The sequence below is a fragment of the Jaculus jaculus genome, chromosome 1 (assembly GCF_020740685.1).
Source record: "Jaculus jaculus isolate mJacJac1 chromosome 1, mJacJac1.mat.Y.cur, whole genome shotgun sequence".
Classification (NCBI taxonomy): domain Eukaryota; kingdom Metazoa; phylum Chordata; class Mammalia; order Rodentia; family Dipodidae; genus Jaculus; species Jaculus jaculus.
In genome coordinates this window covers 175,575,613-175,589,169 of record NC_059102.1, presented here as the reverse complement: position 1 = coordinate 175,589,169, position 13,557 = coordinate 175,575,613, and the positions used below count along the sequence as shown (strand labels likewise).

At 39.9% G+C, this 13,557-nt stretch overlaps 1 protein-coding gene across 1 annotated transcript; it reads left to right on the top strand.

The window, feature by feature from the left end:
* Positions 1-11,461: 11,461 nt before the first annotated feature.
* LOC123464098 (olfactory receptor 4C12-like) lies at positions 11,462-12,391 on the top strand. The gene has a single exon (XM_045160911.1). It carries the CDS (start codon positions 11,462-11,464, stop codon positions 12,389-12,391), a length of 930 nt encoding a protein of 309 aa, XP_045016846.1.
* Positions 12,392-13,557: the final 1,166 nt, after the last annotated feature.

The following is a 13,557-nucleotide window of genomic DNA, read 5'->3' as shown; positions in this document are numbered from 1 at the left end:
TCAGAAGTCTGAAGTAATTCTGATGGGGTTTCCTTTGAAAGTGATGTGCTGTTTTCCCCTAGCTGCTTTTAGGATTTTCTCTTTGGTGTCAATGTTTAACGTCTTAATGATAATATGTCTTGGTGAGTTTCTCCTTGGGTCTAGTCTGTTAGTTCTGTTTGCTTCTTGTATCTTGATTGGCCTTTCTTTTAAGAGACGGGGGAAGTTTTCTTCAAGTATTGTGTTAAATAAGTTTTCCATGCCTTTGGTCTGAAATTCTTCTCCTTCTGGTATTCCAATGATTCTGATATTCGGACGTTTAAGTGTATCCCACAATTCTCTCATGTTCTGTTCACAGGAACTTTTGAATTTACTGAAAGTTTTGGACTCTCGAACTGTTTCTTCCATTCTGTCCTCCAGATCAGAGTTTCTATCTTCCACTTCGCTGACTCTATTCTTGAGGGCCTCTAGCAAGTTTTGGACTTGTTCAATTAAGTTTGCATTTTCTACTACTTTCCTATGTATCACTTCCATCGCTCTGTCCAGCTCCCTTTTCGTCTCATTTTCTGATTTTCTTGATGATTCTTGGAAATCATCCTTGCATTTCTTTATGTTTTCATTTAGTGTGGCCTGCTGATTTTTAAGGTCCTCTTTTTTTTTTCACTCTCCCTCAACTCTCTTAGCTCTCTTTGAATTCCTTCCAGTGTCTTATCATATTGCTCTAGCTTAGTGATGGTAGCATCCACACAATTATCTGTCCTTTGTAGCTTTCCTGCCAGTTCTAGCAGTAGGTTGTTCAGGGTTGCAATGTTCATAACTTCCACTTGATGTTCTGATCCTAAACACTCTTCTATGTTTTGGTGAGATGTAATCCTTGTTGGACTGGGTGATCTGTTTGGATTTTCTTGCATTTTATTTTTCATGTTATTTCTTTTGCACTGTGGTCTACCCATGTCAGTGTATGGGCAGGTAGGTGGGTTGAGCAGCCTGGGATCTAGCTTAATGAGAATCCAAGGCAGCCTGGGGCAGTTACAAGTAGCCTGGGTTTTTGCTCTCTCTTTCCAAAGCTGCCTATCTATAGCCTGACAGGGGCACCAAAGTTGCCTGAATTCTCTCCCAGTAATGCACCAAAGCTGCCTGCCTTCTAGTTTGGAAGCAGACTGAGGCAGCAAGCCCTGAAGCTGCCCAAACTCTGGCTGGTAATACTGGGACCTGCAAACTGTCTGAGCTCTCCCGCCTCAGGGGAATGGGGGATGGGTAGCGATGGACAGGTAGGGGATGGCACCTGAGCTGGCGCTAGTGACTCAGTGTGGGCTTGTGTGGCCCTTGCTATGGGACTGGGCCCACTGCACATGCAATTGTAGTGCAGCTGTTGCAGGCATGGGATCAGGACACAGCAAAGGCTAGCCGGCGGGCAAGAGATCGGAGCACAGCAGCAGGGGGTCTGGCAACAGCTTAATCAAGGCAGAGGCGGCCCTCGTGGGCGTGGGAACCAAGCACAGCGTGGCTGGCCAACATGCATGATCAGAGAACAAAGGCGGAGTTCCCTGCGCATCAGCACAGCGGGCTGGCAGGCACGCAATGGGCTGGCAGTCGCGCGAACAGAGCACAGCAGTATGGTGTGGGGCCCGGGGCATGGGGTGCTGGGCATGGGGCATGGCAGCTGTATGTGTGGGGGTAGACTACCCACTCAAGGGGGGATGCGTGCTTTCCTGTTTTTCTCCACTCTGTGCCCTGCCACTGGCAAGAAGACCCTGATAACCCTTAATTTCTTGCCTTTCTTTGCCCGGGGAGTGTGGGGGGCGGGGGGCATGGGGCGCATGGGCGTGGGGATTTGTGCTTCCCTGTTTTTCCCCACTCTGTGCCCTCCCACTGGCAAAAAGACCCTGTTATCCCTTAATTTCTTGCTTTTTTCTCCCTGGTATCTGGAGTGCTGCTAGGTGGTCGCCATCTTGGCCAGAAGTCATTTACTTGCATTTAATTTTTTTGTGTTATTCCTTTTGTGTTGTGGTCTTCCCATCACAGTGTGGGAGCAGGTATAATGGGTCTGTGGTCATGATCGGCAGTGGTGTGGAGATGGAGTGGATCTGAAGTAGCACAAAATGGGTCACATGGGGTCGGGTGGCACACAGTTGGGACAGAGTGGCAAGGGTCAAGAGTTGTGTGGGAGTGGAGCAGGGTGGAGCAGAGCAGGTCTGAATTGGCAGGGTTCAGGGCCAAGCAGAGGGGTGGGCTGGGCATAGCAGAGAAAGTCAGAAGTTGCCTGGGGGGGGGGGGGCAGAGCAGAGAGAGTGGAAAATCACATGGGTATGGAGCAGCGTGGAGCAGAGCCTGTCTGAAATTGTGCAGGGTGGGTTTTATCAGAGCAGAGTGGGTGGGAAGTTGCATGGTGGCAGAGCAGGGTGGAGCAGAGCAGTTCTGAATCCTCATGGGGCGGGGGTGGTGTAACAGCACAGAGTGGGTCAGAAGTCCTGTGGGGGTGAGGCCAATAGGGGTATATCCAAAGTCACAGGGGCGGGGCTAGGGCCAAGCAGAGCGGGTATGAAGGAAGTCATGAGGGGGGGTAGGTTTGTGTGGGGTGGGTTGAATTTGAGTGGAGATGATGTCACAGTGTGTGGAGAGGAACCAAAGTGGGAGAGTGAGGAGGAGGGTTGGAAGACATCTGGGGGTTGGTTGGGGGTCTGAGAACATGCAGGTGGGTGTGGATCCCAGCAATCACGTGTGTCTCATGGTACAGGTGGAACTACTGTCCTGGGTCTCCTTGCCTGCAGTTACTGCAAGAGTAGCCTGAGGCTTGGATTCTGGCTAGCATGGAGGATTGGGGGACTGGTGGTTTACCCAAAAGCATGGGACTGATACCCTTTTTTGCCCCTCTGCACACTCCCACTGGCTATGTATTAGAGATTGAAGGAGAATTGAATTGAAGGAGAATCAAGATATGGAAGATTTCAACAACTGACTGATTAAGCTTAATGAAGTCTTGATCAAATGTAGGAATGAATTCCAGGAAGCATCAACAAAATCAGAACTCAAACTGAAATTGTACCTCAAAGAAGAGATGGACATGATGCAAAATAACAAAATAGAAAAAAATCAAATAGAGCTCATAAAAACCTTTATAGAACCCCTCACTAACAGAGTTATGCATGTGGGACATAACCTGTGACCTGGAAGACAAGAGAAGAAATAGATTGGGAGGCTAAAAACTTTGCTAAGTTCAAAAAATCAAGTGAACAGAACAGAAGGGAACTGCGGGATACCCTAAAATGACCAAACATCTGGATCATGGGTATACCAGAAGGAGAGGAAATGCAGGCCAGAGGCATAGAGATCATATTCAACAAAATTATTGAAGAAAATTATTCCAATCTGTCAAAAGAAATTGCCATCCAGATACCAAAGTCTATAGACACCAAACAGACAGGACCAAAGAAGAAACTCTCCAAGACACATCATAATTAAAACTCTTAACATCAAAACTCACCCATCAAAAGATGCACGTTATCAGGGTGGATCAAAAACCTGGACCCTTCTATCTGCTGTCTTCAAGAAACCAACCTCAGCACTAAACATAGACATCTCCTCAGGGTGAAAGGATGGAAAATGATATTCCAAGCAAATGGAAATAAAAAACAAGCAGGTGTTGTTGTATTAGTATCTGATAAAATGGACTTCAACCCAAAAGTAATCAAAAAGGACAAAGAAGGCCACTTCTTACTCATCATGGGAATGATCCAACATGAGAGCATCACAATCATAAATATATATGTGATAAACACAGGTGCACCACAGTATATAAAACAAAACCTACTTGACAACAAAACAGAAGTAAACAACAACACCATCATAGCCTCAGAGACTTTGATACTCCACTATCATCGATAGACAGATCATCCAAGCAGAAAATCAACAGGGAAATAGTAGAGTTCAATAACACCATAGACCAACTAGACAGAACAGACATCTACAGAAGTTTCCACCCAAACTCTACAGTATGCATATTCTTCTTAGCAGCCCACAGAACCTCTTCAAAATAGATCATGTATTAATCCACAATGCATGCCTCTATAAATTACAGGATGTTGAAGTCACTTCCTGCATCATATAAGATCATAATGCTTTAAAGCTAGAAATTAACAAGAGACACAAGAAGAACTCTACCAACTACTGGAAACTAAACAACACACTTTTAAACAATGAATGGGTTGTGGAAGAAATCAAAAAAGAAAATTTAAAATTCCAAGAATTGAATGATAATGAAAACACACAACCTACAAAAACTTATGGACACAATGAAGGCAGTTATAAGGAGAAAATTCATAGCCCTAAGTGCCTTAATTACAAAGACAGAAAAATCCCAAATCACTAACAGAACAGTCCACTTAAAGGCACTGGAAAAATAAGAAGAACCTAACCCGAAGAGCTGAAGATGGAAATAAATAATCCAGATCATAGCAGAAATTAATGAACTTGGACCTAAGAAAAGAATTAAGAAAATTAATGAAAATAAGAGCTGTTTCTTTGAAAAAAAACAAGACTGATAAACCCCTGGCCAGTTTGATCAAGAAAAAAGAGAGAGAGAGAGAGAGAGAGAGAGAGAGAGAGAGAGAGAGAGAGAGAAATTTAAAATTAACAAAATCAGAAATGATAAAAGAAAGATCATAACAAACATCAATAAAATTGGAAGAATCATCAGGGCATACTTCCAAAACCTCTGTTCCACAAAATTGGATAACCTGGAGGAAATGGGTTAATTCCTAGACACATATCACCTACCAAAAGTAAACTCCGAGCAGATTAATCTCCTAAACAAACTTATCATATGCATGGAGATTGAAAAGGTAATTAAAAACCTTCTGACAAAGAAGAGTCCAGGACCAGATGGCATCTCAACTAAATTCTATTAAACCTTCATGGAAGAACTAAAACCAATTTTTCTCAAATTGTGCCACATAATTGGAGAACAGGGAAAGCTCCCTAACTCCTTCTATAAATCTAGTATCACCAGGTAGAGATGCCACAAGAAAAGAAAACTGCAGGCCTATTTCCCTGATGAACTTAAATGCAAAGATCCTGAACAAAATCCTTGCACACTGAATCCAACAATGCATCAAAAGCATTATCCACCTTGACCAAGTAGGCTTCATCCCAGGAATGCAGGGGTGGTTCAACATAAGGAAATCTGTCAAAGTAATATACCACATAAATAAGCTTAACACAAAAAAACCACATGATAATTTCAATAGATGCAGAAAAGTCCTTTGACAAAATAAACATCACTTTATGATAAAAAACAATGGAGAAAATAGGCATGGACAGTTTATATCTCAACCTAATAAAGGCTATATATAAAGCTTCTAAGGCCCAAATAATACTTAATGGGGAGAGACTGCAGGGATTCCCACTGAGATCAGCAACAAGGCAGGGGTGTTTGACCCTTACCTCTGCTTTTCAACTTAGTAATGGGAGTTCTAGCTCAAGCAATAAGACAGGAGAAAAAAAATAAAGGGATACAAATTGGAAAGGAAGAAGTTAAGTTAGCCCTATTTGCAGATGACATGATTCTATACATAAGTAACCCAAGAACCTCCATCTTAAAACTCTTAAAGGTGATCAACTCCTTCAGTAAAGTAGCACAAACATCAGTAGGCTTTATTCTGGAGGCATCATCATACCTGATCTATAGCTATACTACAAAGCCATAATAATAAAAAAATGGTGTTGGCATAAAAACAGGAATACAGACCAATGGAACAGAATTGTGGACCCAGGCTTTGGTTCAAGTAACTATAGCTACTTGATATTTGACAAAGGCCCTAACAATGTAGACTGGAAAAAACATAACATCGTCAACAAATGGTGCTGAACAAACTGGCTATCCATATGCAGGAAGTTGAAACTTGACCCACACATCTTGCCATGCACAAAAATCAAGTCCAAATGGATCAAACACCTCAACATACAATCGGAAACTTGGCTAGTACTTGAAGAAAAAATAGAAAGAACTTTCCATGTTATAGGAATGGTGAAAGACTCCCTGAACAAAACCCCAGTAGCTCAGGAACTTAAAAAATCATTCAACCATTGGGAATATTTCTTCACAGACAAACATACAATAAACAGAGCCAGCAGATTACTCACAGAATGGGAGAAATTTTTTGCTGGCTATACAACTGACAGAGACCTAATTTCTAGAATCTACAATGAACTGAACAACCTAAACAATAAAAAAAAAAAAAATCAAACAACCCACTCACAAAATGGAGCAGAGAACTCAACAGGGGGTTCTTAGAGGAAGAAATACAAATGGCCAACTCTTCGAAAAATTCAAATCACTGAAATTGGATCAAGTGAAATAGATAATGGGAGTACATCTAAAACAAGTAACAAGATTAAATTATTAAAAACTTAGTCAGTGCAATACATCATATTAATAAAATACAGTGCTCTGTAATGACAGCTGCCATAATTATTATCATCTCTGGGTTTCTACCCACTGTCTAACCACATGTATTGATATAACAGCTGTTTTAACTTTTATAAAATGCCTTTTAAATGGCATTTATGACCTCAAGAATACAGAATAATGTGTTTGCAAGATATTAGAACATATTAGTTGTGTAAATTTTCATAGTCCTGGGATATTATGTATGAAGAAAATTTGAATTGTTGTTTACTAGGTGAAGTGTTATTCACAAAATGGCCTATTTCCTAAGCTTCTAGAAAATGTCAATAGAAAAGAGTAGAAATCCAGACCAATGTTTGGTTTCTACACTGGGAAAGTTGACAGTGGCCCTTAGCTTCTGAATGTGTAGTAGGTTCAAAGTTCATTTCTTTTTGTTGAGGTAGGATCTCACTGTAGCCCAGGCTGACCTGGAGTTCATTATGTAGTTTCAGGCTGGCCTCAAACTCACAGCAATCCTCCTACCTCTGCCTCCCAAGTGCTGGGATTAAAGGCGTGTGCACCACACCCAGCTCAAGGTTCATTTCTATGGTTATGTGTCATGATGCACTCTGGTGCAATCAAGAGATTGATTCAGTATCTCTATCTTCTACATGACCTTAGCTAGTGAGGCAATTTCCTCAGGGATGCAACTTGTGCAAAACCCCAGGTTGTTTATTCATATAGTAGTGAAGAACTCTCATGTCCCAGTTCATAATCCTCGAGTGTTTATGAGTATCATGCTTTATCATATAATAGTCCAGGTGAGAAATATGTGCTGTTAACAAATTAGTTTCAACTGCAGAACTGTAGAGAAAAGAACTAATCAGGTGAAGATGAGTTGCTGATAGATAAATGCTGCCACATATTTATTCTTAAAGTAAAAATCTCCCAAAAGTAGAGATAATTAGTTCCTTGGAGGGCAAAGCTGAGATAGAACTTGCCCTTTAATAAAGTTCTCAGTGTCTTCTCTACACACAGTAATCCCAGAAGAAATTGACTGCTTATTTTAAGAGCATAAATAGTCATGCCTCATGTTCTGTAACTGTTGATCTAGGTGGAGATGAGAAGATTCTCTTTTCAGTTTCAAATTCAACAGCATTTTCTTTCTTTTGGAATGAGTTTCAAAGGTTTGAAAATTCATGTTAAATACAAGAAATTTTCTAGATTTGGCATTCTCTTCCTCCTGAACTATTGTTTGAACAATGTAGATTTTGGATGTACAAATCACATACAGTGCTGTTTGAATAGTTACACAGAATGATTCCTTTGTGTTTCTGAATATGTTGGGTATTCTCCTGGACTACAAAGGCAACCACAGTAAGTTGTCCAGGATTGATGATTAAATTTTTTTTTAAAGATTGATTTTTAATTTATTATGAGAGAGAGAGAGAGAGAGAGAGAGAGAGAGAGAGAATGGATGCACCAGGGCCTCTAGCCACTGCAAATGAACTCTACCACCTTGTGCATCTGGTTTACATGGGACCTGGAGAATTGAACCTGGGTCTTTAGGCTTTGCAGGTAAATGCCTTAAACACTAAGCCATTCCTACAGCCTGAGATTGCTGATTATTAATTTGCTTTCTCACATTTACATTTTCTCTCTGCAATTGAAATAATTGAGGTATTATTTTCTGAACACTTTCAGATGCTTTAGGATCTTCTATAGAAATCCTTGTTCTATACTCTAAATATAGCTGCACACGCACACATATAACTTAGCAGGAAAAATTGCAACATCCGGTGTCTAGGTTTTGAGCATGGAAAGAGTGCAGAGTGAGGTGGCTGGATAAACCACGCAGAGCTTCCTCTGAGGAATATGATATGGTGGTTGGAGAATCTGATTGGCTCATATACAGTCACATTTTCTTGAAAGAATGCTCTGATGATTCTCACAGAAAGGTGAAAAAATCTCACTTGTTTCAATAGGAGGAGAAATAGGATACAAGTGAGACAGAAAAGGGTTCACTGCAGGTAGAGCTGTAATAAGCTTTGTGACATTCACTGTTAAGAAGACAGGTTGTAATCAGAGATAGAACAGCATTTGAATTCTGTTTCTCAGAGGAAGACACTCGTAAGCATACTTTCTGCTGAGATTTTTCGGAATGTACATTAAAATCCAGGCTCAGGATTATAGTCTTAGAGGCAATCTCAGCAAGATGACTGAATTTCTGCATCCTTAAAGTTAGGTCTAGCTCTCCTGGAGAATCAAGACAGGGGTTGATAAATACGAATTGGAAGTTAATTATTTATTCATTAGAGCTCTATTTTCTTTTTATACATTCACATATGGCATCCTAGGAAAGAAAGATGTGGTAGAAAAAATATCAGTGGTAGACCTTACTAGAGCCAGATTTTTCTTGTCCTTTGTAAGTAACCAATTATCTCTGAAAAAAAATTAGCTGTTTCCTTGGGCTTTAAATTTCTGGTCCTTCATTGCCTCATCTTTAAAGCATGCATAAGTTGATGATATGCAAGGTATTATGATATATAACCCAAATATTTTTGATTTACAGCAATTCTAGAAGCTTGTCCAATGGAAACTTTAACTCATTAACAACTGACTCTACAGCTGATAGTGTAACAAAAGGACTTTACTTTGAGTACTGCTGGTGGATTTAGGGAGGAACTTTCTTCTTGGAACTCTGTCTTCCTGAAGTAAATGGAGTCTGTACTGAAGAGGTGCTGACTGAGGGCCAAAGAGCTAGACACAGACATTGTGGACTTAAATACAGGCTCCTCTATTATTTTTATTATTACGATGCTAGGGAGGTTGTTTTCTATCTTCTGCCATAGTTTCCTTTTATTTCAAGTATGGGTAATAGTGTCCTAGCCTCACAATACTATTATGAGGATGAGGTGAAATAATACATATTATTATTAAGTATAATTAAGTACAGTGTCAAGCATATGGCAAACAGCAAACCTGTTGTGCAAGAAGTATGTAGTGGACAAATATACTTCTGCATGCTAACATCAATGGGGAAAAGCAAGGTCACAGAAGAAGTTTGCTTTCAAATATTGAGTATTGGGAATTTAAAGAGATAGCAAGGTTCCTGAGTTTGGGATAAAATCTGTCCATTTACATTATTGCTTCTCAATTTCAATCTGGTCCTTTTATTGGAAATCAGGTTTTCCTTTCTCTTCTGCAAATACTACTGTGTTATTTTTCTAATGGGAAAATAGGCCAGAGAAATAATCTTATTTTATGCTTCAGTCTTCCAATTACCATAAAAGACGTCAATGTTGACATTGAGTCTGAGTTGTTTGTGTCTATGTGGTGTGGGGGAAAGGGAGGCAGATAAGTATTGTAGAAATGAACTATTCTTTAAATACATTCTTATCATTTCATGTCTGTAAAAAATTTGAACTAATAACTGAAACTGTGAAGAGGAAGTAAGTCAAGTTTTGGATTTTCAGTTTGTTTTTGGTTATGATGCATGACTTTCGCACATACCTCTGGGAAGTTATAAAAACATATTGTCCACTGTTGATTTTCCCAGGGGCTAGCTCCTCTAGAGAAGAGTTTGCAATTAGTGCATATAGCCTTATTCTCTGGTGGGCTTGTCTCTGGAAGGATTCTCTGATACCTTGGGCTATTGAGAAGGGAAGTCATTGTCCTGATCTTGGAGCTATAAGGGCAGCTTCTCAGTGACACATTCTTAGGATCATCAGGAAAAAGGCCCCCTTCTCATGTACTTCATTGTGGCCACATGTGATGAGGCAGTTCATCCTACCTTTTATGGCTCTTGCATGTTAGAAACACATGGAGATTTAAAAATACTTTTATTTATTTATTTGCAAGGAGAGTGAGGGGAAAAAAAGAAAGACAGAAAGAGAGAAATAAAGAGAAAGAGAGAAAGTATGAGTGTCACAAGGCATTTTTCCCCTACAAATCAAGTCTAGACATATGCCACTTTGTGCATCTAACTTTATGAGGGTACTGGGTGAAGAATTAACCTGGGTTGACAGTTTGCAAGCAAGTGCCTTTAACCACTGAGCAATCTCACTAGCCCCCAAGATTCCTTTTTTAAAGAGGTATCTGAAGTCCAGAGAAAAGTAAGAACAATGGCAAAAATTCATTTTAAATATTATTGTGAATTTTCATGTGATGATGTGTGTGTTCTTCAAGTAAATGAAAACAAATTTTGTAATACATGGATTCTGGTTGATCTCTTAGACTTGGACTTACTGATAACCCTTAAATATGTAGATTAATGACTGAGCCTTGTGGTGCACACCATTAATCCTGCACTTGCGAGGCAGAGGTAGGAGGATCACTATGAGTTTGAGGTCAGCCTGGGACTGCCGAGAGAGTTCCAGGTCAGCTTGGCTACAATGAGACCCTATCTTGAAAAACCCACCAAAATAAAGTGTATTTGAATTTATCTCCCTTGATGGTTGTGTTCTGCAACAAAATACCTGAGGTAAGCAATTCTATAAAAGTAAATAGACTTTCTGCAGCCCACAATGCATTGATGTGAACTGTACTCATCCATGGAGCACCAGTAGGGTGTGAAGGGTTCATGCTTTACCATAGGTGTAAAATGATCCATATAAAATGACAAGTACACACCTAAATTTTATTTTTTAAAAAATACAGATAATACTTGCAATCTTCAAGTGATTCTATAGCTATAATCACTAACTTTTACCTCTGATATGCTTACATAATTATAATTAGGTGTAGGAGTTGCTCTGTTGCTCTGAACTTGTGTTACTTCTAATGCTATTTTATTCCATCATATTGATGTTAGGAACATCTTGCAATTGCTGCTCTGACCCTAGGGAATGAAATCCCTTTCTTTTGGGTACTCTATGAAAATATTTTTGAGGTTAGTAAGATAAAATGTCAAGAGCATCAACTAAAGCAATTTGAATTTTCTATTTCTTGAGAGATTTAGGAAAGACTCATCTGTGAAGTGACACAGCCCAGCAAAGCAGAGCTTTGCACTGTTTGATTCTTTTATTGTTCTGTTCTTTTTATTTTTCCTAAAGGTAAAATATTCCTTCCTGGAGCAGATATCAACCACACTACGCGATGGGGAATAAAAGGAATGTGACTGAATTCATGTTGATAGGACTTGCACAGAACCCACAAGTGCAGAAAGTTGTGTTTGTAACATTTTTGGTTTTGTACATAATAACACTTTCAGGCAACCTGCTCATTGTGGTCACCATTATCAGTAGCCAGGCTCTGAATTCCCCCATGTACTTTTTCCTGAGTCACCTTTCTTTGATAGATATGATCTATACTTCTTCCTCTGTTCCCAAGCTGATTGTAGACTCCCTTCAAGAAAAGAAGGTCATCTCCTTTAATGGATGTATGGCTCAAGTCTATGCAGAACACATTTTTGGTGCTACCGAGATCATCCTATTGACGGTGATGGCTTATGACCGCTATGTGGCCATCTGCAAACCTCTGCACTATACAACCATCATGAGCCACAACCTATGCATTCTCCTGGTGGGAGTGGCCTGGAGTGGGGGATTTCTCCATGCAACTATTCAAATTCTCTTTACAGTCTGGCTGCCCTTCTGTGGTCCTAACATCATAGACCATTTTATGTGTGACTTGTACCCTTTGTTGAAACTTGTCTGCATGGACACCCATACACTTGGTCTCTTTGTTGCTGCCAACAGTGGATTCATCTGCCTATTTAACTTCCTCCTCTTGATGGGATCCTATGTGATTATCTTGCGCTCCCTGAGGAACTATAGCTTGGAGGGGAGGCGCAAAGCCCTCTCCACCTGTGTGTCTCACATCACAGTAGTTGTCTTATTCTTTGTACCTTGCATATTTGTGTATCTACGCCCTGTGACCACGTTGCCAATTGATAAAGCTGTTGCTGTCTTTTATACCATGGTGGCTCCTATGTTAAATCCTTTAATCTACACCCTTAGGAACACTGAGGTAAAAAATGCAATAAGGAAGCTCTGGGGAAAAAAAGTGACTGCAGATAATAATTGAACAAGATCACTGAAAATTACATAGAAGTACTGAATGTACTCAAGTCTAACTTCCTTGATTTGTAGGAGAAAACATCAATTATTATACAAAGTTGTATATTACTTGCAGATAACTACTTAAGCATAAAGTTAAACTTGAAATGCAACCAAGATTTATTATCTCTAACCTCATATTTTTGTCATTGTAACTGTTTGCTTCTTAATAAATAAGTGTTTACAAAATAACTGTGAATCTAATGAATCTTTAGGTATGAATCTCAAATATAATCCCGTATAACACTGAGATGTTGCTTATTACCAACTAGTGAAAATAATTGGTTTAATATTATTTTTCTTTGGACTCTGGATTTGGCATAAATTCTTTCTTTTGTGGTGTTTACTGTTCAGTAACTATTAGATATACTGTAAATGAAACACTGTTTATTTTATGTATACAAGATTGGCATTGCTTGTAATATGTATCAATTGGGGTCCAAACAGGAAACAGATCACTGATGTCACTGATTTGAACAGGGAAAGTTAATATACAATTATTGATTTCATCAGAAGGTTAATGATAAAGGAGCAAAGAATTCACTGTGATTAAAAGAGGAATGTCTAAGAAAGGTACACATTTTGAGGGTAGGTTCATTTGTGAACACTTGGTTTCAATGCTTGGAAAAGAAGCAGTCGTTGTTCACTGAATGGTGGAGAAGTTCACTATGTCTTCTTGGGTCAGAGTCACCCACAGCAGCTGCCTGGACAGAAGTTGGAACCCAAGAACTTGTCTGATACTAACAAACTGTGAGCCTCCTATTGTGATTATGGGGCAGGGGAGAGGCTGGTGAATAGGAAACTATGGCCTGGATTGACAAGCAGGCTTGATGAGGTCTGTCTTGCCCAATGCTGGTATAAAACACCCACCACAGTGCATATATTCATACATGCAGTCAGAACATTGATTGATGGGTGCCTATGAGAGTCTCTGGAACCTGCCCAGAAACATGCTAATGAACTCTGAAGAAACTTGTCTATTAGGATATCAGTGAATCTCAATGAAATGAGCTCCACTGGACATTAGCATGTACACTGTTGGAAACTGCAGTTAGTAGCAGGAGTGCAGGAGAAGGTGCCCCTTCACTGTGTCGTACCGGCGCGACTGGCATCACAACTGACGATGTACAGGAG